The sequence below is a fragment of the Ictidomys tridecemlineatus genome, chromosome 9 (assembly GCF_052094955.1).
Source record: "Ictidomys tridecemlineatus isolate mIctTri1 chromosome 9, mIctTri1.hap1, whole genome shotgun sequence".
NCBI lineage: Eukaryota > Metazoa > Chordata > Mammalia > Rodentia > Sciuridae > Ictidomys > Ictidomys tridecemlineatus.
Genome location: NC_135485.1, coordinates 18,510,729 through 18,537,641, shown reverse-complemented (window position 1 = coordinate 18,537,641; position 26,913 = coordinate 18,510,729). Strand labels below are relative to the sequence as shown.

Here is a 26,913-nt window from a genome sequence, read left to right as displayed (position 1 = left end):
CACTAGGAGAGCATTTCTTTCAAAGGTGATAAAAATGTTCTGGAATTAGTGATGATGGTTCTACAACCTTGTCGAGATACTGAAAACTACTGTTTTGTCAGTGTTGAAATACATCTGCATTTTTAAAAAATAAAGAAATATGCCGGGGCTGGGGATGTGGCTCAAGTGGTAGCGTGCTCGCCTGGCATGCGTGCAGCCTGGGTTCGATCCTCAGCACCACATACAAAGATATTATGTCCACCGAAAACTATAAAAAAAGAAGAAGAAATATGCCCAAAATATAGCAAGTGGAAAAAAAATACTATATGAATCTACTTTTTAAAATGTTTATATGCTTAAAAAAATGTAAAAACCCAAATCCAGAATGTTTTGGGTGAATTAAAGATCGTTCTCCTTTAAAAACTAAGACAATATAAACCAGATAGTCCTGCAATTTGAACAATTTCCTTGACTCTGTCTGTGTGTGTGTACAGAATAAATTTACATATATATGTTACATACTTACATATGTAAATACAAACAGACACACACATATATACATTTGGGGGGGACGGGTATGGTATGGGGGATTGAACCCAGGTTTGACACATGTCAGGCATTTTCTTAGTTTCTTTCTGCATAAATCATTCCACCACAACTATTTTGTGATAGGTGGGGGATACTAGAAATTGCACCTTGGAGTGCTCTCCAGCCTTTTTTTTTTTTTTTTTTCCTTATTTTTTAAACTTTGTCTTTCTGAGTTGCCCTGGCTGGGCTTGAACTTGCAATTCTCCTGCCTTGGCCTCCAGAGTACTGTGATTACAGGCCTGCAGCATAATGCCCAAATCCACCACAACTCTCTTGAAGAAATCTTGCCTTTTCAGAAATCAAAATCATTATATGACTTTTAATGTAACTCAAAGAACTATATACTATTAGAAAGATAACACTGTATGCTTTTCACTGAAGGTGCCAAAGGTAGGAGAGAGTGTTCTTGAAAACTGTATATTTTGTCCTGAATTATTTGATTATGGACATCTGGTTTGTTTTATTTATTTATTTATTTTATTCTCTCTAGCAACTGAATCTCTCCTCTTTCAGTCAAGCACCTCTTACCTATGGAAAACCTACTCTATGTGGCTGGTCCAGGGCTGGCCCGGGCACAGTGATGGCTGTGACCCAGGCAAGCTGACTGCACTCCCTGAGTTCTGCTGCTGCAGACCCTGGGAAAGACGGCTGAGACTATACACGTTTAACAGTGCTGTCAACAAAGTCCCAGCATACAAAGGAAAACTGTCTACACAGAAAAAGAACGGGAGAGAAAGAGCACTAACGACACAATGTGAGGCTCGGGCTCTCGCCTGGACTGAGGCCTGCTGGGTCCTAGGCCCCAGGAATGAAAACCAATAGTTCCTGCACATGATTAGATTTCACTTCTTTGTACCTCGGTTTACTCATCTGGAAAGCAAAGATGATAACAGCCTCCATCCTATACATTATGAGGAATGAGTTAGAATAGGCCTGACGTGGGACACGCAATTTAGAAAATACCAGCTACCATTAATACCGACATGCTAAGAACCCAGTAGTCAAACTTCTACCTTTAAAACAATGCATTTATAGTTACCTTAGAAACGAATATAGAATTTTTAGAAAAATTGATATACCCATAGGGTGAAATATTTTACAGCTATAAAAGTTATGAGGTTGTTATGCACTAAGATACATATGAGTATTGAAAGAAGTCAGACACAAAGGTCACTTTTGAGTGATTCCATACCAATGTCCATAACGGACAAGCCATAGAGACAAAAGTGGTTACCAAGGTAAGTGAAGACAGGGTTTATTTCCAGTGTGATGGAAATATTCTGGAAGTAGAGAGTGATAATGATTCCACATACGGTGAATACACACAAAACCCACTTAAAAATGGAGAACAGGATATGAATTCTATTTAAATTTTAAAAAACTAAGTTGTCTTTACAAAGAAATCTGTATTATCATTTTGCCAAGGATCACTTGTGTTGAGCAGACTTTAGCTAACTATGCTAGTCCGGTTAACAAGAAATCAATAGATAACAAGTAAACGCTGTTAAAAAGGAAAGACATAGTATAGGAAAGGTCTAAAAAATGCAGTTGCTTATTTCAAGCAACATAAAATTGATTTAGGGACTGGGGATGTAGTTCAGTGGTAGAGCACTTTCCTAGCATGTATGGACTCCCCCCCTAAAAAAAGAAAAGATGTAAGGAAGGAAGGGAGGAAGGGGAGAGGGAAGAAAGAAGCAGAAAAAAATGACTTAGAAAGCTAAAGAAAAATAAATTACAAAAGTTATACTGTTTAATGTAACATTTTACACTTTAAAAATCTGTCTGCCCTGTTTTTAGGGAGAGAAAGCATATCTGATTTCATAGATTCTCGCCAACAAATACTGGAATATTGGCCAAATATGCTCCAATTGGATCTAAATAAAAAGATATACCATGTGTGATAATGTATTAAGAACATGTTCTTGTTCTCGAATCTTGTGAAAGATTATAAGACGCTAAGAGCACAGTGTATATATAGCCACCATGAACTCCTGGGATTCAAACAATTATAGAAACCAGGAGGAGTATGTTCAGTTCTGCAGAACACAGGAACAGGAGGTGGACACAGGTGTCGTGTGTTAGCAACCAAAGGTCGGCTTCCTGGAAACACCCACCAGTGGGGCACTTTGGCATGTTCCTCGCTTTGCCTCATCGTGTATGACCCAACACATCAGAGGCGATTTAATTCTCACATTCTTCCACAGGATTCAGATGCTAGCCAGTCCTCTACCTTGGGACCTGTCCATTCCTTTCACATCAGGAGTAGCCAGTGAGCCAGTAGGACATTATCTGGTAAAATATATTTTAAAATGTCTGACCCCACTTCAAAGATCTGCTGATGAAACAAAGTACTAGAAAACTTTATTTATTGGTTATTTGTCCTGTTTACCTTAATTTTTTTTTAATTATTTTTTAGTTGTCAATGAATTTTTTTTCATCTATTTATATGTGGTGATGAGGATTGAACCCAGGGCCTCACACATGCCAGGTCAGCACCCTTACCACTGAACCACAACTCCAGCCACTGTTTATCTTAATTTTGAGACAGGGTCTCACTAAATTATATAAGGTCTCTGTAAATTACTGAGGCTGGCCTGGAATTTATAATCCTCCTGCCTCAGCCTTCCAAATCATTGGGATTACAGGCGTGCACCACCACACCCAGCAAAATCCTAGAAATATGATTAAGCATGAGGAAGTTCAGTTTATCTTTGACCTCAAGTACATGAGAAGAAACTTCCTTCAACAGAAATTCACCTGTAGGGGCTGGAGTTGTGGCTCAGTGGCAGAGCACTCACCTAGCATGCATGAGGCACTGGATTCAATCTTCAGCACTACATAAATATAAAGATGTTGTGTCCACCTAAAACTACAAAATAAATATTTATTTTTCTTTTTTTTTTAAGAGAGAGTGAGAGAGTGAGAGAGGAGAGAGAGAGAGAATTTTTAATATTTATTTTTTAGTTGGCAGACACACATCTTTGTTGGTATGTGGTGCTGAGGATCGAACCCAGGCCGCACGCATGCCAGGCGAGTGCGCTACCGCTTGAGCCACATCCCCAGCCCCAAAATAAATATTTTTTTTTTAAAAAAAAGAAATTCACCTCTATGTCACAACTAAACACATTCATAGAAAAAATATCTAGGAAGTACACTAGCAAAGAGAGAAATCAACTGCTTCCCTACTGAAATATGGAAGATCACATATTGAGCTTACATGATTAAAAAGGTTCTTCATAACCAACTACTACTTGTAATTGTTAATTAAAAGTTGTGTCAGGCCAAGAGTGGTGGCATACACCTACAATCCCAGCAGAAGGATTGCAAGTTTGAGACCAGTTTCAGCAACATAGCAAGATCCTTATTTCAAAAGTAAAAATTAAAAAGGACTAGGGATGTAGCTCAGTAGTAGGTGGTACCCCTGGATTCAATCCCAGTGCTGAAAATAAAAGAGAAAAAAAAAAAAAAAACTTGTGTCAGATTATAACAATTAAGAGGAGAAAAACATAAAAAGAAACAGGAGACAATGAAGGAGAATAAATATTACATTTTGTAAACCTACCGAAAATCAATGTCCAATAAAAGGCTTTTAATATGAGGTTTCTTATCACCTGGTTCTGTCAACCTGATCAGCTCATGCAACCTAAAGCAATTAGCAAAAGCAAATTCAGTAAGAAATTACAAATGTCATAGTTAATAAGCAAACAAACAACAAAATCCATCAACTTTCTCTCATCTCTCTGATATTTCAATGAAACTCCAAGGAGAATCTGGCAGGCATAACCAAGGTTTTAGTTTTGCAAATACTTTTAAAAGGGCTGAACTCTTCTGAAACAGAGATGTTTCATAATTTCATGTTTTAAACAATTTTGATCTCAAATCAGAAAGCGTCTCCTAAAGGAGTATGTGTTATTTATAAGGAAGTGTCTCCTATCAAATATATCAAAAAGAAATTTACAAAGATTTCTCTCAAATGGAATACAGGTGGCAAACTCAAGAGAGAGACCCTGTTTTCCACCTCCTTTGAATACTCAAAAGCTTCATGCCATACCCTACACAGGCAAATAACAACTCCATGCATCTCCCCACAGTTTAAATAATAGTGATAGAAAAAAGTTTTTAACAATCATAGAACATACCTTGGTGTTCCAACACACAGTACTCTTCTGAATCCCAGGGCAGAAAGGAGGTCTACTAGGAATTGACAAGTCCGATCAGCAAACAGGTACTGGGCATTTGTCTTCTTATTTTCCAATGGATAAAGGAGTTGACTGGGCCTTCTTAACTGGGTGACAGAGACATCACCCACCATCTGATGCTCATGATGATCCCCCCAGTCATCTGGTAAGAGCAACTGCTGACAGCTCCGACAGAACTTTCTCTGACTCAAGGGCAACTCAATAAACCTCAAATACCTTCAAGACACAATGAAACACAGAGTAGTATATTTTAGGTTTGTTGCTATAAAGACAATGTATTTTTGCTATTTTTAGTACCCAAAAAGTATTCTTATTTTTATCCTAAAGAATACTGCCCAAAGAAGCAAAAATAAGAAAAATCTGTAGCATGATGGCTAGAATTTATGTCTAGCTATATAACTACAAAGTGGAAACGAATCAGCAATTTCATAAGAATTGAGATGCTCCAATTTAGTCACTGAATGAAGATCAATATCCATTTAAAATGTGAATATAATATATTACTCAAACAACTTAGTAGTAATGGCAACTACTATCATGTTTAAATTTATTGACAAATCCATGTGTTCTAACTTTGAAGTGTTAAACAGTCTGGCTCAAGTTGACAGTCATTTTAAAATGAGAAATTAAGATCATTCTTCAAGTTCTTACGGTATACTTAGCAAGAAAAATTACCTCCTAAAAGAAAAGATGTTCTCTTCTGCTCTCAGCAGTACTGATGGAGGCTGAAGCAAGCACAAACCCTAACAGCAAGACAATATGTAAAGCCTTAAAAAGAACCTGACTGATGTCCCACATGTTTTCTCAAAAGTCACTCTGATACTTGATTTCAAAGTTACCATTTCTTTTTTTATTTTTCCCTTCATTTTACTAGAGACCATCTAAGAGAGAAAATGATAATCAAAGTCAGAATGTGGGGCTGAGGATGTGGCTCAAGCGGTAGCGCACTCGCCTGGCGTGTGTGCAGCCCAGGTTCGATCCTCAGCACCACATACAAACAGAGATGTTGTGTCCACCGAAAACTAAAAAAAAATAAATACTAAAAAAAAAAAAAAAAAAAAAAAAAAAAAAAAAAATTCCCTCTCTCTTTAAAAAAAAAAAAAAAAAAAAGTCAGAATGTTTTAAAAACTGCTGATTTGGGGGGCTGGGACTATAGCTCAGTGGTAGATTGCCTGTCTCACATGTGTGAGGACTGGGTTTGATCCTCAGCATTACATAAAAAATAAATAAATAAAGATATTGTGCCCATCTACAACTAAAAAAAAATATTTCAAAAAATGCTGATTTTGTATATGTGATGAAAACAGAATAAAAACACAAAAGGAATATAAATAAGATTATTGGTGACTACAGAGGATGAGAAATATCTAAATTTAGGCATGTTAAATAGTGCACTAAAGGATTCTACAATTTCACAAGAGTCCAACAGTTTGAATGGAACTAAATTTGAGGACTATAATGTAGAACCTGTAAACTTAATAAGGAATTGAGCAAGTATTAAAACTTTTTCCACCCAAGCAATTTCATTTCAAAGCACCCACAGCAGTGACTAAAGATATTCTGAATGGCTACAGCAAGAAATCAGCTACCGTGCCAGCAATTTAAATGTTTCAATTTCTATGATAAGTGTTCATTTGACAGATTTATCCATGACTAGAAAAAAAAGAGATGGATAGTAAAAGAAACTTCTTAGTAATTCAAAGTAAGAATGTCAGTAGGAAAGGGCCCCCAAGACATGAAATGCAAATGGAAAGCATCAGAAGCCCCTTCTCAACAACAAACACACTTCATTTACTGGTACTCCCCTTCAACACTAAATGGTATCTATTGAAGATTTCCACATTCAGCCTTGACAGAGTAGCTAAGGCTAGATTTACCATCCTAGCCCTCAAAAAAAATTTTTTGTTTTCATTTTCAAAAAAATTTTAAGCAGACAAAACATATGAAACAACCGTTTTAAAATATTGGACAACTGATAGCCCAAAGTAAAGGTCAATGAACTGATGTGACAGAGTAGAGAATTTGGGCAGCCTAAGACAGCCAGAACTCAAGTGCAGAGCACTCCTCACAGAGTATGTGAGAGCAGAAAGCTGCACACCAGAGAGGAACAGGATGGGGTGCAGGAAAAGGGAGTACACTCCCAGGTTTGCTGATGATGCCCTCCACACATGCAAGTGGAGAAATACCCAAGGCTAAGGAGAGAACCACTGGAAAGGAGCAAGTGAAAGAATTTCCAGAACACTCACACAGGGCCCAAAATAGTTTGTCCACCAATAAGCCAGAGTGCAAAACCCTCAAAATGCACAAGCAGTGGGTCAAGTGCTCAGACGGGTCCTGCCTCAGTGATGTGGAAAAGCATCCCCACAGGTACCCTGGTGCACCCCTGTGATCCCAGTAACCTGAGAAGCTGAGGTAGTCAGGTCACAAGTTCAAGGCCAGCCCAGGCAATTTAGTGAGATCCAGTCTCAAAATTATAATTAAAAGGGCTGGGGATAGAGCTCAGTGGTAGAGCACTACTAGGTTTAATATCCAGTACTGCACAGAAAAGGAAAATAAATAAATAAATAAAAAACAGGCCTGGAACTGCTCTGTCCTGCCTAAAAAGCTTAAAAACAAATTTTCAAAATCAGGCCAGGGGCAGTTCTAGCTCCGTGGGAGAGAACTTGCCTTGCATATGTGAGGTACTGGGTTCAATCCTCAGCACCACATAAAAATAAAATAAATAAAAATATTGTGTCCAAAATTAAAATATTTGTTTAATTAAATAAAAGCATACTTTTTCTGTAAAGGATGACAGTATATATATTGAGCTTGAAAAGCCATATATTTTCTCTGTCAAAACAGAGAAATTTTGTTGTTTTAGCACAAAGCAACCACAAAGTAAATGCAAATGAATAGACCTGGCTGGGGCTGGCCTACAGCCTTGGCTTGACAGTGCACAAACTATTCTGGACCCTGTACGAAGTTCAGGAGATCCTGTTCAAGAATATCGAACTACCAAAAAGTATTTTAACAGTGTCCCAAAACAAAGGTCAAAAATATGAAAAGGAGAGCTGGGGATGTGACTCAGTGATAAAGCAGTTGCCTACCACGGTTGAGGCCTTGAGTTCAATCCCTGGCACCACAAATTAAAAAAAAAAAAAAAGTAAAGAAAAAAAATATCCAATGTGCAACAAGGTAAAATTCACCTTGCCAGCACCCAATCAAATATGACCAGGTAAAGCTGCTTCTCACTCTCAAGAGAGCCTGCATTCTCCCTTGAATGTGTATCTATCTTCCTAAATAAACCTCTATGCCAAATAAATAAATAAATATTATCAGGTAGGCAAACAGGAAAACATGACTGTGTACTATGGGGAAAAAATAAATCAATCCAAATCAAACTATAAATGACAGGTGATCTAACCAGAAACAGAGGCCCTTACCATAACTACATTCCATGTGTTCAAGAAAGCAGAGGAAAGCAAGGGCCTGACCGTGACAGGCGGGGCTGCAGCTCAGTGGCAGAGCAAGTGCTCAGCACCCACCAGGCCCCAGGTGCCATCCGCAGCTCCAAAAAAACTAAAAGTAAATAAAATAATACATGCATGGAAATATAGCAAAGGACCATATCAAACCTATAAATTTTTTTAACTGTCTGAAATGGGAAAAAATAAGCTCTAGATAAAATAAAAATAAACGGAAATTTAGGACCTACAGAAAAAAAGATCTGTAGTGAAGGAATGCTGTCAAAAACTATCCAAAACAGAACATCAACGGGCCTCAATAAGAATAAATGGAGTCCCCAAATGGGGCAGAACAGAAGTTCTGGAAAATTTTCAAAACTTCTCAAAAGATCCAACAAACTCAGACAACCACAACAGAAACACAAAGGAAACTACAATATACATTAAAAAATTATTCAAACTCAACAATAAACAAAAAACCTTGAAGACAGAGGAACAAAGAATGACATCAGGTTCCCCACTGAAAACAATGCAAACAAGGGGAAGTGGAGAAACACCAAGTCTACACACAGTCTCCCAGAAACCTAAAGAGAAGGAGCCTCTTCGCAATGCATTCCATGAGGCCAGCATTATTCCAATACCAGAACCAGAAAGAAAAGAAACTACAGACCAATATACCTCATGAACACAAACTCCCAACAATTAACAAATATTACAGATCAAAACCAGCAATGTACTAATAAGTAATAAATCATGACTAAATATAGTTAATCTCGGAACATAAGGTAGGAATGTAAGGTTGGAATGCAAGGTTGCTTTAATGAATAAATTCAATCAATGGAGTCACCATATTAACAGTCTAAAAAAAAGAAAAACCAATACACCAGATACAGAAAATAGCCCTTGAAAAATCAAGTATCCTATGACAGTAAGAATTTTTTATTTATTTTAATTAGGTATATATGACAGCAGAATGCTGTCACTGTACATAACTGCAGCCCAACTTTACATTTCTGTGGTTGTACATGATGTAGCATCACACTATGTGTAGTCACACATTCCACCATCTTTCCTGCCCCCGTGCATCCTCCCCTCCCTTCCCTCCCCTTTACCCAATAAAAGTTGTAAGAATTCTTAAAAAAAAAAAAAAAGGAATCAAAGAGAACTTCTACAGTCTAATAAAGATCATCCAAGAAAAATTCACAACTAGCATCATACTGATGAAAGTCTGCTCTCACCACCTCCCACTCAACATAACTATAGAGTTTCTCACCATCTAATGAAACAAGATAAAAAATAAAAGCCATAGATTGGAAAGGAAATATTAAAACATCTTTATTAACAGACATGTAGAAAGTCCTAAGGAAATCTTCAAGACACCTGCTAAAATATGCAAGATTGCAGAACAAAAGATACACAAAATCAACTGTACTGTTACAGACCAGCAACAGACAATCAGAAACTGACATTTGAAAAGAATACTATCTAAAACAGCATTAAAATATATGAAGGCTAGGGGTGGTAGCACACACCTAAAATTCTACTACATAGGAGGCAGAGGGATAGCAAATTTGAGGCCAGCCTGGGCAACTCAGAGAGACCCCGTCTCAAAATAAAATAAAAAGGCCTAGGATTATAGCCCTTTTATTAAGGACAAAACAGACAAAAGATGTACAACTCCAGCACACTGAAAATTTAAAAACATTATGGGGGAAAATTAAAGATGAGATAATAAACAGAAAGATAAACCATGGAGAAAACTCAGTATTTTAAGATGTCTCAATCGCAATCCCAACAAGGCTTTTTGTAGAAACCAAAAAACTCATTCTAAAATTAATATAAAAATGAAAAGGAACTAGAATAGCCCAAACTACTCTGTAAATATACGACAGTTAGGAAGATTTAAACTACCTGATTTCAAGAAGGTTATGATGAAGTCACAGTAATCAAAACAATATGGTATTTATGTGAAAACATACACTTTTCACATAAAAAGAAAAAAATATACAATGTGCAACAAGATAAAATTCACCTTGCCAGCACCCAATCAAATAGGACCTTTGACTTCTGTCAAAAGAACCAAATAGTGTCCAGAAAAAGCTACACACATATAGTCAACTGGTGTTTTATAAAGATACTGTAACCAGCTGAATCACAAAAGGGACTTTGGATATATGATTAAGTCACAGACCCAAGACTAAAACCTAAAACTACAAACTTTCTAGGAGAAATTAAAATTATACAGTCAAAAAGATTTGGCAGGGTTTTTTGTTGTTTGGTTTGTTTTTGTTTTTATGGTACTGGGAATTAAACCTGGGTGCTCTACCACTAAGCTAATCCCCAGTCCTTCTTATTTTTTGAGATATGCTCTCATTAATTTGCCAAGGCCGGCCTTAAATTTGCAATCTTCCTCCCTTAGCTTCCTGAGTTGCTGAGATTACATAGATGAACATGAAAAGACTTCTTAAATAGGACTTGGAAAAAAAAAAAAAATGGGCTGGGAATGTGGCTCAAGCGGTAGCGCGCTCGCCTGGCATGCCTGCGACCCGGGTTCGATCCTCAGCACCACATACCAACAAAGATGTTGTGTCCGCCAAGAACTAAAAAATGAATATTAAAAAAAAGTTCTCTCTCTCTCTCTCTCTCTCTCTCTCTTTAAAAAAAAAAAAATAGGACTTGGGCACAAAGTATAAAAGAATCAATGACCTAAACTTCTTCAACAGATAATATATGGGGCTTTGGGTATAGTGTATGCTTAGCATGCATGAAGCCCTGGGTTCAATTCCAAGCACAATAAACAAACACACACACACATACACACACCTCATAAGCAGCAAAGGAAAAATTAATTGAAATTTAAAACTTTTGTGCATCTAAGAACAGCATCAAGAAAGTGAAAAGGCAACTCAAAAATGGAAGAGATATTTGCAGATTATATATTGAGTAAAAGAATGACATTATAACATATAAAGAACAAAACTCAATAATAAAAAGACAATTAGTCCAATTAAAAACAGCAAGGAATAGACACTTCTCCAAAGAAAATACAGTTAATAAATACAACGAAAAGATGCTCAACATCATAAATACAAAGGAAAACCACAGAATTATATCACTTCACAATGGCTACAACTTTAAAAATAGGTAATAATACATGTTGTAGACGTCCGAAACTGGATCCTCATACACAGCTATTGGGAACGTAAAATGGCAACCACACGGGAAGTCTGGCCATTTGTAAAAAGCTGAACATCATATGATCCAGCTATGCAACTCCCAGCTATTTACTCAAGTGAAAAAAAAGTGTGAGTCCATACAAAGACTTATAAATGAAAGTTCACCAGAGCTTTATTTGTAGAAATCAATCACTGGAGGAAAACTAAATGTCTTCAACAGGTGAACAGACATGTCTATATAATAAAATCTTACTGGGGAATAAAAGAAACAAACAATTGACAAATACATCAACATAGATAAACTTAAAAAGAAAAAAATGATTCTAAGTTAAGGAACACCACCCCCATTAAAAAAAAAATGGTACAAACTGTTACAATCAAACTTATATAAATTTCAAGAAAACGCAAACTATTCTGTAATGACAACATGCAAATCAGTAGTTGATGGAAACCCTGAAGGTGAAGGGATAAGGGATAATACAGCAGGAAGAAATCGGGGATATAATGGTTATGTTCACTATCCTGGCCATGGTGATGGTGTCACAAGTAAATGCATATGTCAAAATTCATCAAATTGTACATTTAAATATATGAAATTTATTTTACACAAATTATTATACCCTAGAAAAGCTGAAGAGATAAAAATAAAAAGTTATTTATAGAGGAAAATTAAAGATGAGATAGTAATCAGAAAGATAAACCATGCAGAAAACTCAATATTATTAAGATGTCTCAATCGCAACCCCAACAAGGCTTTTTGTAGAAAAAAAACCCTAACAACCCACAAATCACTAGTGACCAGAAATCCCTGCTTTTCCGGGTCATTTCCAGCTTACATCTGCCATCCTGGAGTTCTATCTGGTTAGTGTCCCTTTCACTTTCAAAGAGTCCAGATTTGGATTAAAATTATACAGTCACCCTGCATAGGACCCCCATCATCTTATGAAAGTTCAGTCAAATTTGAAAAGTGCTATATCAAAAAGAATGTTTCAATGAACTTAATATGTACCAAATTTTTAAAATACATGTTCTCTCAGAACAACAGCCCCGATTGGAAGTGGCTGAAATACCAAATCATTATTCTGAGAACTGGTTAAAAAGAACAAGAGAAGGACTGGGGATATAGCTCAGTGGTCAAGTATATGCTTGCCATGCACAAGACCCTGAGATTAATCCCCAGCACTGCAAAATAACAACAAAAAGAACAGAAATTAGACATTTATTTTGTCTTTTCCCACATAAGCTGTAACATGGAAAGCTAAGAATTCATGAGATAAGGTTTCTTTATAAAAGAATTACAGCCAGTCATGATGGCACATTCCTGTAATCCTAGTGGCTCAGGAGACTGAGGCAGGAGGATCAAGAGTTCAAAGGTAAAGGGTTAAGCAACTCAGTGAGACCCTGTTTCTAAATAAAATACCAAAAAGGGCTGGGATGTAGCTCAGTGGTTGAGTGGCTCTGAGTTCAATCCCTGGTACCCCACCACAAAAAGAATTACAGTTCATAATGCATAAGTCTCTAGGCACTTATCATCAATTACCTCTAAAATCATTAGGAGAAAGGTTGATGATGAACTGTATAATGGCTGGTGTAGGTTGGCTCACACCTGAACACATGATCAATCAATCCCAGTAACACAAAGAACGGCCCAGTGTGGTGGCCTATCTGTAATCCCAGCAACTCGGGAGGCTGAGGCAGTAGGATCACAAGTTCGAGGGCATCCTCAGCAACTTACTGAGGCTCTAAGTAATTTAGCAAAACCATATCTCAAAATAAAAGTTTTTTAAAAGAACTGGGGATGTAGCATAGTGATAAGTTGCCCTTAGGTTCAGTCCCCCCGTATCAAAAAAAAAAAAAAGGAAAAAAAGGTCACAAATGTGAACTAGAGATTTTCATGTTATATAAAAAGAAATAAAGATTAGATGGTAAATTCTAAAAGCATAAGCCAGTAGAGCTGACCACAGCTGCCTCTGGTGGGAAAAGGCAGGTGTGGAGACAAGAGATCTCGGTTAGTCTTTATCCAGCCTCACAGCAGAACTGCAATAGACTGATTTTTATTGAGACATAATTCACACACTATACAACTCAGTGGTGTTTAGCACACTCAAAACGTTGTGCTGGGTCACCACAGTCTAATTCCAGAACATCTTCATTACCCCAAAAAGAAACCTCCTCCCATCAGTAGCTGTTCCCACTGCCCCACCCCAGCCCTTAGTAGCACTAATTCACTTTCTGTCTCTACACATTTTCACACTCTGGATGTTTCACATAAATTGAGTTACATAGTAGCCACATATAGATTTTTATCTAGAACTTTCTGATTAATAAAAGACTTTTCATTTAAAAAGTAAAAACTGCTTTGAATCTTAGCCAAACAGAAGAAGAATGAAGACACTACAGCCAAAAGGCTTCAGTGGGCCCTGAATCCACTTAGCCAGATTCAGACTGGGCAAATGAGGGAGCTACAGCGCAATACAAAATGTGGATAAGACAAATCCAGATGAAAGGAGAAAGAAGGCAGGAGCCAGTGTAAGCACAGTGATTTTCTCATGTTGTAAAATGGGTCATGGGCCAAAACATAAAATTGAAAGCTGAAAATCAAGTTAAAAACAGTTAAGGGCTGGGGATGTGGCTTAAGCAGTAGCACGCTCGCCTGGCATGCGTATGGCCCGGGTTCGACCCTCAGCACCACAAACAAACAAAGATGTTGTGTCCGCGAAAACTAAAAAATAAATATTAAAAAAAAAAATCTCTCTCTCTCTCTAAAAAAAAAAAAACAGTGAAAAGCAATTTTGAAGACATAAAAGTTAATTCTGAAAATAAATAATTAAAATCAGCAGTAGTTATGGAGAAGGAAAGACAGGAAGCAGAGACGTACTACATCCATCATTTCACAGTTTTTAGAGGAATGGAGACAAAAGAGAAAAGGATTAAACATAGTATAGAAAGTTAGGAAGGCAAAACTAGAAAACACAGAAAAACCTCATGAAAAAAGAAAACACAGATCACATAGTTAACTTGAGCAAAAAGAAACAAATAGAGAACATAAGCATTGTAGCAAAACTAAGATTACACAACCACTAAAGCCTGTCAGACTGGGTCACAAAGTAAGACTTAACCACCCAATTTCATCACTTCTAAGATGTGTATTTTTTCACTTTTTCACGTGCATGATATTGGGTATGGTTGATAATTGCCATCAGCTAGGCAGAGGGGATGGCGCAGTTCGACAGTATGCCCACATGCAAACTTAGTCCTGGCTCCTGACACTGCGCTGTCTCCAGGCAGCTCTGGGCAACCCCAGAATCACAGGGAGAGCTCCCTGCCATGGCCACCTTGTCAGTACCAAACACATGACTGCGCATGCTCTGAGTATCCAGACAGAGCAGCAGGTTGTGCATCTGGCTGGAGAAGTACATGCTCATCGTGGAGCATCCAGCACAGCTACCAGGCTTTGCAGGACCTGAGAAAAGGAGGAAGATCCCACCCACAGGTGACACAGATGAAGTTACATCAGATTCTGATACTCGAACATAGGCAAAAGGACTACTCAGCACACACTGTAACACCAGATGAAGGCAGAAGCTGCAAAAACACTAGGAAAAGAGGAAAGAAAGTCCCAAGGTAGAAAGATTCACCCACCATAGGGACCTAAGTTTATTTTCAAAAGAAGGAAGAGTGCAACACTGCTAAGCGAACCTCCACTTACATGATGCATCTGTATGTTGATACCTCCTTCAGGTACTTCCAAATTGCCCTTAGGAAAGCTTTACTGCTAATTTATTAAACTTTTCTTGACAAAAAATAAACTGGGATCTTGGGCATATATCCCTTCAAAATCACAGCATCATCACTCAACTATACTACTTTAAATTTAATATTCAGACACAAGGCTTTTGAAGTTTGGTAGAAAAACATGAGACTGTTAAGCACTAAGGATTACTCAGTGCTCGCCCCCATCTTATTCGTATTTACAGCACATGCCCTGGGGGGAGAGGAAATTCATTCTGCGAATGGCTCAGCATGATCACAAATTGCAGGCTAGCATTTTGAAATGTCATTTTTATTGATCTCCATTTGATGTTCCATTTGCCTTTCCTGGAGTACACAAATTATGTTTATGGCATTTCTCTAATAGCAAACCTTGAAAATCTAAGTTAAATGAGCTCTGAAAAAAAAATAACCAAATGAAATATCAACTAAACAAAATTATCTGGATGTACATAAATTAACACTGATTTTAGCATTCGAATTTGTCTTTCCTAAGACTTCATAGGTCACAATAAGGGTGCAAACATACTACATAATAGAATATTAACACATTTCAGAGCATAACAGGCAGCTTAAAAGCTTAAAAAAAAAAAAAAGGAAAAGCAAATCTCAGGCAGAAAATTTACATCTGTCAATTGAACTCCTATAAAACATAAAGCATGAAGCTGGGCCTGGTGGCATATGTCTATAATCCCAGTGATTCCGAAAGCAGAGGCAGGAGGATTCCAAGTTTTAGGCTAGCCTCAGCAACTTAGCAAGACCCTGTCTCAAAATGTTAAAAGAGGGCTGGGGATATAGCTCAGTGGTAGAGTGCTTACCTAGCATAGACCAAGCGGTGGGTTCCACCCCCGCCCACTGGCAAAAAAAGAAAAAAAAAAAAGCATGATTCAAGGAGTTGAGATTAGAATAAATAAATATCAAATCCTATTCTGCAAGCTAGAAACCTGTGCAGCACTGCAAATTCCATGATTTAAAAAAAATAGTAACAAAAGTCAACTTATCTTGCCAGTTACCATCGTGCCTTTCTAAAATTTCAAAAATAGTCAATAAAAAGCTCTTGTTGGTGCCCAAAAAGAGATGTGCATTAATAGGTACAAAGTTTAAATGCAGTTTAGAACTTTCAAATATAGTAGCTCTTGAATAAGCTAAATTTATAAATGAGTTGTATGAAATTAAATTATACACATTAGAAAATAATCTCAAGTAGGAATACATCATACTTGGGTCCTTTTACATACAAGAATAAACTGCTAGTCTCAAACTGAAGACACTTTTAATAGGTAATTAATTAAGGATTTGACTTTAAAAAGCCAATTTTCAGTAGGATTTATCTTAAAGCACCACAAAATTTCAGAATGACTGATTTCAAACTTGTACCCCACATAAAGCATGTAAGAAAGCCCAGAAGAATCACTTAGAAAGTGTCGCAGTGAAATCAATGACAGCACATTTCAAAAACTTTCAACTTCTACTCATCTTCCAGCACCTATTTGAGTACTGTGTCCTTAAGCTGTATCGATCAACTAATTTACAAGTTCCTCACTTTCCAGAGCATGTAGTCTTTTCTATGAATACTGTTGATGTCTAACATAATCTTCCTCATTCTGTAAATCTTTATATATACATACATATATATATATATATATGTATATGTATATATAATATGTATATATATATCTCAACCCATTACTAGCATTTTAAGTTCTTTATTGAGACTTCAACAATACCGGATGAATACATGATTGAATGGATGGATGGAAGCTACTAGAAACAAAAGCCAAGGTCACAAATGGTTTCAGGGCTGGGGATATAGCTCACTAGTACAGTGTCTGCTTTGCTTGCACAAGGCCCTAGGTACAAGATCCAGCACCATGAAAGAACAAATGGTTTAAGATGTTGAAAACAATTTTATTAAGACAAGCTTTCAAGGATGAGCACAAGATACATTAAATTATGGTCCCCAATAAATAATCTTTTGGAAATCCTCTAAAACTTCATAATTTAGCAAATGATTTATGTTTTCATTAATATATGTATTTCAAAAATTATTTATTATCACAGCTGGGAACATGGCTCGATGATAGAAGGCTTGCCTAGCATGCCGGGTTTGATTCCCAGCTCTGGGGAAAAAAAAAAAATTCTTTATTATCAAAAAAACACATTCTGACAGGACAAAGATAAGAACAGTGGTTTAGCTCTGGACTAAAATTTTATCATATAGGGAAATAAGAACACCTAGATTTTTTTGAATTTAATTGAATCACTAATATCCTTTGTAATAACATGAAAAACATGCTTATCACATAAAAGTAGGGGATAAGGGCAAAGTACAAGACTCTGTTTACATTATGACTACAACCTTGTAAAACAAAGAAAACTTGGCACAGCAAAACTCACCAGCCGGAATTTCTACAAAATGAACAAAGCAATAGGTTCAGGTGTGTACATAGTGTTTCTCCTCTTTCCTACGTCTTCAATATTCTATTTTCTCTCATGATAACCTCATCATGGTGTAATACTATACCACTCCTTACCTTTTAACTCTCTGTACCTCCTAACATGAAATCATTATACAACATTTACTAATCACTATCTGCTTTTATGTTTTAAAATGATGCTTTAGAGTCACAGAGTCACACCTCAGTCATTCTTGCAGCATGAACTTCAAGTTATTTAACTTCTGCAAGTCTCAATTTTCTCATCTAAGTAAACTGCCTAAGCAGGATTAAATATCATCTCATGAGAAACATCAAGCACAGTGCTAACCTCACAAGAATGTTCACTTTACATTAATTTCCTTCTCAACAGTTTTTGTTGTTGACTGAATTCCCATGCAGTGAGAAGACATCTCTGATTAAGTACAGCAGTTAAGAGGTGGCTACATTATCTTAAGAAAAGCTTTATCCTTAAGAGGGCTTTAAAAGCTAAGAAGCTCAAGGCTGGCATGGTAGCATATGCATGTAATCCTAGGGACTTGGGAGGCTGAGGCAGAAGGATCATAAATTCAAGTACAGCCTCAGCAACTGAGCAAGGCCCTAAGCAACTTAAGTTGTCTCAAAATTTTAGAAAATGGAATGGAGATGTAGCTGAGAGGTAAAATACCTCTGGGTTCAATCCCCAGTATCAAAAACAAATACAGCAACAACAAAAAAGAAAAAGCAGCTCAGGAAAATTATTTCAAGCAGATCTCAGTACTCCTTTGCACTTAGCCAGAATGAGACCCCACAACTCTGAATATAAGCAGCCTGGGTAGCAGGAGGAACTATCATGAAACTGCAAAACCTTTTGTCATTAGCAACCGGGATCTATTTTTATCATCATTATCCTCATCATCATTTGCAGTACTGAGGACTGAACCCAGGAGTGCTCCACCTTTGAGTACACCACAAGTCTTTCTTATTTTATTTTGAGTCAGGGTCTTACTAAGTTGCCCAGGCTGGCCTCAAACTTGGGATCCTCCAGTCTCAGGCTCCGGAGTCACTGGTATTACAGGTGTATGCCACCACCTGTCTTAGACCACAGGCTTCTTAAGGAGCTTCTTTCAGCATATAGAACACCATGCCTTTGACACAGGAGAGTAATGAACTGTACTCACGGAGTTGCTAAGAAATTAAATCTATGACTCAACTCTAATTCACCCAGTGAAACATCTGAACAAAGCAGATTCTTAAAAACACATGTATAACTTTAAGAAATTATTTTGGTTTAATATTTCAAGAAAGAAACATTACAGTAAATCTTCATGATATTGGATTTGGCAATGACTTTGCAAAGGGAAGGTCTCTTTGTTTTTTTTTTTGTTTTGCAGCACTGGAGATTGAAGCCAGACCTGGCACCTGTTGAGCAAGTACTATACCACTGAGCTGCATCCCCAGTCCTTGCCAATAGATTCACAACTCTTGATATCAAAAGTGTAAGCAACAAAAAAAAAAATTAATAAATTGAACTTCATCAAAATTAACATCTCTTACGCATCAAAAGAAACCTCCAAAATGGGCAAAAATATTTGCAAATCCCATGTCTGGTAAGGATATAACATCCAAAACATATGAAGAATTCCTGTGACTCGATAATAAAAAGTTACACAGTCCAGTTAAAAATGGACAAAGGACTTGAACATACATTTTTCCAAGAAAGATATAAAAGTGAACAATGCACACATGAAATGATCAGGAACATTAGTAATTAGGGAAATATTTTTAAAAATCAAAAAACTTCTGTAATACCAGCTTTTGGGAGGTTGAAGCAAAAAGATCATAATTTTGAGGCCAATCTAGGCAACCAAGCAATGCTTTGTCCCAAAATAAAAATCAAAAGGGGTTAGGGATATAGCTCAGTTGTATAGTGCCCCCAGATTCAAATCCCAGGGAAGGAAGGAAGGAAGGAAGGAAGGAAGGAAGGAAGGAAGGAAGGAGGAAGGAAGGAAGGAAGGAAGGAAGGAAGGAAGGAAGGAAGGAAGGAAGGAAGGAAGGGAAAAAAATCAAAATCATAACATACCAATTCACAACTACTAGGATGACAGGATGGCTATCATCAAAAAAACCCTCCAGCATTGGCAGGGATGTGGAGAAATACCCATACATTGCTATAGGAATATTAAAAAGGTGCAGCCACTATAGAAATGTTTGTCAGGTCCTCAAAAAACTAAACAGAATTATCACATAACCAGGCAATGCCCTAAGGTATCTATCAAGAGAATTAAAAAACAGATTCAAATAGGAAATTGTGTGCCAACTGTCACAACTGTCAAAAAGTGGAAACAAACCCAGTGTTTGTCAACAGATGAATGGATAAAAAAAAAAATGTGGTATATACATATAATGAAATATTATTCAACCATAAAAAGAAATGGCTTTCTATCATACACTACAACATGGATGTGCCTTGAACACATTATGCTACGTGAAATAAGCCAAAAGAAAACATTGTATGATTCACTTACATGAGATACCTAGAACAGTCACAGTCATAGCAACAAAAAGCAGACTGCTTACTGATTAATGTGAAAAAATTCCTGTTTGAAGTGATGAAAAAGTTTGGGAAATATATAGTGGTAATGGTTGCACAACATTGTGAATATAATTAATGTCATTGAACTGTACACTTAAACATCGATGAAATGATAAGACTTATGAGATAATATATATATATATTACCATGATGTGTGTGTGTATCTCCACAGTAAAAAAAAAAAAAAGTAATTTAAAAGAAGAGAAAAAAATAAAAAAGATATACATAAACAGCTAAAATAATAAAGATGATGCCATAGCAGTACCTTTGCACACACTGTGTTCGGGACAGAGGAGGCTGACATCTTTGGTTATGAGCTTCTCGCGCAGCAAGTCTAGCTCCTGACAACTGAAAGACAATATAAGACCCACTGAACAAATTATCAAACATGTTACCACTCTACAAAAACTAGTATCACATTCTGTTGCAATCCAGCAGTAAGAAATTTTAGCAGCAGAATGTTATAAACAGCATTCATTTGAGGGAAAACAAATCACATAAAACTAGGAAGATTCTATGACAGTCTGAAGCAACACCCGATATATTAAAGCACTGAGAAATTCGTTCTTACAAAGTGATCTTAACAGGTCTACAGAAGAGTGGTAAAGAGAGCATCTTCCCATAAAACTAAAAAGGCTGAAAATTCTCTAGTCAGAGCTTTCAGAAACTTTAATGGGAACTGAGTCCAAGAGGATACCAAGCTTATAACTATTTCTCCAAGTGCCTTCCTCAGTCACCTAGTAGATTAAAGGATATTTAATGCAAAAATTAAAAAAAAATTTAAATGTTTTCCTAGTTCTAGGAATGATAACCTAGAGTCTTCTGGGAGAAATCTACACAGTATTTGCAAATGGAATGCTTGAAATTGAATATTTGTGCGCCCCCCAAAATTCACATTTTGAAGCCTAGCCCTCAATGAGGTACTGGTTGAGCATCCCTAATTTGGATATTCGATATATACCTAGAGCAGGGGCTTGGGGAAGTAATTAGGTCATGAGAGCTGAGCCTTCATGGATTGTAGTAGTACCCTTTGAAAGACAGCTTGCTCACTCTAGCATGCACATGCTCTCATATTCATACTCATCCATCTCCCACCCTTTCTGCTATGAGAACACAATGAGAAGACAGTCATCTGCACACCAGGAAGTGGGCCTTCACCAGACACTGGATCTACCAGGCCTTCATCTTGGACTTCCTGGCCTCCAGAGCTCTGAGAAGGAAGTATTTGTTGTTTAAACACACCATCTATAGCATTCTTGTTACAGAAGCCCAAGCTAAGACACAGAGAATCAGTCACCCAATACTAACACCTCAGCAAATCTTGAGGTGTGGTGATGCATGTCTATAATCCCCACTTCTAGGCAGGCTGAGGCAGAGGGATCACAAGTTGGAGGCCAGCCTGGGCAATTTAGCGAGACTATTACTCAAAATAAAATATATAAAAATGACTGGTGGCTACAGCTTAGTGGTAGGATGCTTGCCTAGCACACATGAGGCCCTGGTTCAGTCCCCTAGTACTGGGGGTTGGGAGGAATTCAACTCACTAAATGTTCAAACTGTATTTCCATTGGTTTAGACATTCTCAGTAAAACTGACAGTCACTAAAACTAAAAAGCTTATACTCAGAAAATTGTTACCTTTTCATCTTCCCATTGAAAAAAATTACAGTCTTTTCTATCTCTACAGGCTGAGCAGGCATAAAACCTTCGGGTTTCTTCCTTCCCTCGGTTCACCTTGACAAACAGAAGAGTGGGTCCTAATTCCAGAATAGGGAAAAACAAGTCAAAGGACAGTCATCTACAAAGTCCTTAGTTTTCATTGTCTTAAATAAAAACTTGTTTAGGCTGTATGCACAATTTATCATAACTAAGCCCTCTGCTCTTTTTTTAATATTTATTTTTTTAATTGTAGTCTGCTCTCTTTAATAAATTTTCTTTTTCCAGGCACGGACTACTCAGTGGAAACCAGTGGTCTCTACGAGACAGAAAATGCATGGCCTGTACAGCTGCTGCCTATGTTGTCAACGTTACAAACTTTCGGGTCTTGAGAATAAAATCCCCAAGGATCGAGAACCTGCCACCTCCAGAGCTTTACTGAGCTTTTATGGTAGGACACACCCTCTCTGTAGGAGAGAGAGGAAAACTGGTTTCCAGGTTCATTCTGCCCTTCTCCCTAACTTTCTTCTTAAGACAGCAATCCACAAAGACGCCACCAAGTACTTGTCCCCGGGAGTCACCCAGCACCACGCAGCCCTCCGCCCACCCTGGGCCCTCTTCACTGCCAACAAAGACCTAAGACCCTGGAGCCAAAACCACAGCAGCAGGGACTTGGGAGGGCTTCCCAAATAAGTGGTCAAACACGAGGTCCGGGAAAAAAGGGCGTTTTCTCGGCATCACACATGATACAGAACAAAATCTCTTCCAAAGAACAGTCCTAAAAGCCCACAGCACTTCCAAGCCGCCCCGCGACCGCAGCGCCGGGCCGCGGGGCCGAGCCCGGACGCCGACCCACCGTGAGGGCAGAGCGGGGCGGCCGCGGCAGTGTCGGAGGGGAGCGCCAACTCCACTCCTGAGTCCCCCTGCCGCCTGACACCCGCCTCAGCCTCCACGGCGGCGGACCGGTTCCTGGGGGCCGCCATCTTCCCACCGCCGTCCCGAAAGCCTCAGTCTGCACCAAGGAGGCTGAGAAGGAGCGCCGCCTTGACCCGGGGCCACGCACAGCGCCCCCGCGCGTCTGGGAGGAGCTGGGGGCCGCCGCGCGGAGGCCTCGCCCCGACACTCCGCCCCCGCCCTCCCTGAGCTGCCCCTAAGGGGTCCCCAGCCGCCCGCTCCTTGTTGGACCTGTGACAAGAGCTCCCCTCTATCTGCCTTGTCTTAAGCACCTTCTTTCATAAGAACATAGCCAGGAGGTGAGATGAATCTTTGGAACAAAGATTGGCTCAGATTGTAGGCCCAAAAGGCAGCGTCCCCACCAAGAGCAGCTAACCAAAAACTGAAACAGCTGCAGCAGCTGCACTTGACGGAAACTTTTGTTTTTACCAAGTGACTGTGTCGTCTCCTCAGTCTCGGACGATATTTATAGATGTCCATAAAAATTGCATGCACACTGACATTGGCACATCAGAAAGAAAGAAACTGTCCCTATGTGCCAATGATACATAAAATTGTCTACCTAGAAAATGCCAAAGAATGTACGGTTTTTACAACTTCCAGTTAAAAGTGAGTTTGGCAAGGTTGCAGGATATGAGATAAACATACAAACATCAATTGTAGTTCTATATACTAACACTAAGAATATCATTTACAATTGCTCAAAGAAAGGAAATATGTATGACTCTAACATAGCATATACAGAAGTCATGAGCAGAAAACTACAAAATGCTGATGAAGAAATCAGGGATGACAGAAATAAATGTAGAAGGATAGATACTGTGCTCTTTATTTGGAAGACTCAACATTATAAATATGTTATTCTTCCCAGGTTTAGGACATGCAGGTTTGGTGCAATTTCTCTCAAAATTCCAGCCAAATACAAACAGTTTTATGCTGAAATTTATATGGAAATACAAGAGAATAGCTACAATAATAAGAATAAAGCAGGAGGAATCGATCTATGTAATTTCAAGGCTTACAGCTGCTGTAATGAAGACATACCACATGTGTACATATGTGAGACTATAAATGAAATAGTCAAATGTCATCTGTATTATTTAAAGAATTGATACACATACAAATTTAGCATGACCCATTACTATGACATATTATTTGAAAACTATTGCTCTTTGTCATTCACACTCTGCACATGTGCCAGTAACATCTGTGTCTGTGATGTAACATTTTTCTGAGGTATCAGCACAAGTTTCCAGACATCGTAATATTGTACTTCTACATCTGAAAGATAAGGAACTTTCTGGTCCCAAGCATGATGCCCCTTGGGGGAATTTTATCTCAAGACTTAACTACCCAGTCACATTATCATTTATTTTAAAATGTCTTCTGTATACATTTTGTGATCTGCAAAAGACTTGTTTACAAAATTTTCCATTGAACTCATGAAATCCTACCAACAAAATTAGTTTCTGAATTTCTAAATTTCATTTGCTTGTTTAAATCACGATGATTCTGTGAGGTGGCCTCTGTAAGCAGTTGAAACCAGTGTGGTGAACTTCCCAAGCAAATATCCCAACAGGTCTGAGGCTGGTGCTCAGTGGTGGAGCACTTGCCTGGTATGGGCAAGGCCTGGGTTTCCATTCCTGGTGTAGACTGTGCACACACACACACACACAAAGTTAATCCAGACAAGTAAATGACAGAGTAGTCAGAGATAGTAAAGTTTACAAAAATAAGGCAATTATCTCTTTTTTGAGGGAAAACTTTGAAGAGGAAAAAAAAAAAACCCTCACATCGTATTTAGATACACCGTCCTATTGCTTAACAACAGGGTTTGTTCTAAGAAACACATCCCTCAGTGATTTTGTTGTGCAAACATCATAGAGGGTGCTTCCACAAACTGGGAAAGTCATGCCATCACTAGGGATATAGATTTGGGGGACCATTGTCATGTATGGGGCCCATGGATGATGGAGAAGTCCTTTTGGGGTAGCTGACTGACTATGGTCAATAGTCAAGGTTGGCTACCAGCTAAGGAGGTCATGGAGATGAGCAATTAGTTGTAAATGTCTCCTTTTGCTGCCTAATAGTGGTTTTAGTTCATATGGGGAAAATCCGGGAGCAGAGACACACCAGAGACTCAGCAGGGTTCCAGAAGGAAACTAGAGGCACAGCTGAAGATAGGCCCTTGACATCTGAGCACAGGTGGACACCACCCACCCCTCCTGTCACCCAGCGTGGGATCCAGCAGCTCCTCCAGCAGAGGTTGGGGACCATCTGGTGAACTTGCAGTGGAAGTCAGGAAGTCTCATCCTTGACTTTAGTAAGAGAATAGAGAGGTGTGTTTTGAAAACTGTCAACTCCCAAATCTTCCTCCGATAAAATGGTTGAAGCCAGAGGAGCATTTTGTAGTTGGTGCCTGACCATCTTCTCTGTCTTCTCGTACCAGGACCCCCAGGGCCACAGGTGTCCTTTGGGAAGCCAGCCCACCCCAATTCTAGCCCATGCAGTGTGAGAGGTACCAAGAACAACCTGACCGCCTTGGGTTTGGGCCAGTGCTAAAATGGCTTTGAGAGAGAGACCTGGGATGCCTAGAGGTTTTATCAGTTCAGGGACATCCATGACGCATCTGAGGGGTGTGGCTCTGCAGTGTCCGCTGCCCAGACTACACCATGATTGTTACGGTTGGGACACGAGGTGTCCCCTGAGCACTCCTGTGCAGATGCAGGAGTGTTCAGAGGTGAAAGGACTGGATTGCAGGAGTTGCAGCCTCTTCAGTCCTTTGAATGGACTAACTGGTTGGAAACTGTAGGCAGGTGGGTTGTGGCTGGAGGAGGTGGGTCCCTGGGGTGTGCCCTGGAACAGTGAGCCAGCATAAACTTCCCCTCCTCCTGGTTGTCCTGTCTGGTATTAGGGTCGCAGCCACCAAACCTGACTGACAGAGGCACTAGTGGCTGACGGATCCAGCTTCACCTTGGCCGGTGAACTCAGCTCCGTGTGCCTCTTGTCTTCCTCCGGGGACCAGCAGACCACCGACCAGCCCAGGTGTATCTTTCTCATGAGGAAGGCAGACACAGGACAGCCAGTCATTTTTGTCCTATGGAGCCAAACTGATGTCAACGTAGGCTGAGGAGTTATGACCAAAAATGTGTGGTTTGTAACTAAAAACTCTTCAGATTATGATGCTCCTTCTGTAAAAATGTAAAAAATTGGAAAATTACTATTATTTTGTTTAAAAAAAATCCTACCAATGTGTCTGATGCTTTAAGTGAATGCACGTATGTGTGCACGGATGAGTTCACAGGGGCCTCGTTGCCCCCACCCTCCAGGGGAGGAAGCAGGATCAGAGGCTCCAGAGCAGGAGGAGTCAGCCCAGAGTCAGGCTGCCTTGCTCGAGTCCCAGCTCCACGCGTCCTAGTTCAGGCTCCGACCTCATCCTCCTTGTTCCATACCGTGATGATGACCATCGTCCCTGCCCTTCTGAGGCCCTGTTAGGAAGACTTGAAGGGAGAATCCCTGTGGGCACTCCTCAGGTACCTGGACTAGCAGCTCATATGGTCCTGGTCCCTTGTTGTGATGGCTCAGGATTAGAGCTGAGCTAGCATCTGAACCCAGGTCTGTCCCTGCCACAGTCCTCCCCCTGCAGTCTCAGTGGACTGTCCTTTCTTTATGGGACAGACGGGCTGCCTGCTCCTCCTCCATCCCACACTCCTTACCGGTTTGCTTGGCTAATACCTGCTCATTGCCCAGGTAGAGCCCATGCTGCCCCTCCCCCTCCTTCCCTTCCCTCAACCTCCTCCTTCTCCCCCTCTTCCTCCTTGCCCTCCTCCTCTTTCTCCTCCTCCTCCTCCTCCCCTCCCCTCCCCTCCCTGTCCTTTATCCTCCCCACCTTACTCCTCCTCCCCCTCCTCCTCAGTGCTGCTGTGACACCTGACTGCACTCACAGCTACAGTGCTATTGCCCCTGTACACAGTCACCTCATTGCTGGCTTGTGCACCCCGATCTCTGAGCCTTTTGAAAGCAATAGTTGTGTTTTTCTTATATCAGCAGTACTGGCATGTAACAGATACTACTGGTTCAATAACAACTCTAATCAGATTTTTTAAATCCAAGAACATATGAGCTGAAAGGTACC

The 26,913-nt window shown here is 39.1% G+C and overlaps 1 protein-coding gene across 4 annotated transcripts in view; it reads right to left on the bottom strand.

The window, feature by feature from the left end:
• Nucleotides 1-22,842, bottom strand: part of Zcchc4 (zinc finger CCHC-type containing 4) — a 51,639-nt gene extending 28,797 nt beyond the window's left edge. For 3 of the 4 annotated variants that reach the window (XM_021722046.3, XM_078021155.1, XM_078021156.1), the window contains exons 1-5: nt 22,681-22,842; nt 21,807-21,925; nt 20,435-20,517; nt 4,707-4,982; nt 4,130-4,210 (exon numbers count right to left, since the gene is read on the bottom strand). In XM_021722046.3, the coding sequence (XP_021577721.2) occupies nt 4,130-4,210; nt 4,707-4,982; nt 20,435-20,517; nt 21,807-21,925; nt 22,681-22,807 (686 nt within the window). In that variant the 5' untranslated portion in view covers nt 22,808-22,842. The remainder of the gene's footprint in view (nt 1-4,129; nt 4,211-4,706; nt 4,983-20,434; nt 20,518-21,806; nt 21,926-22,680) is intronic. The other variant, XM_005318916.5, reaches the window with a different exon arrangement.
• Nucleotides 22,843-26,913: the final 4,071 nt, after the last annotated feature.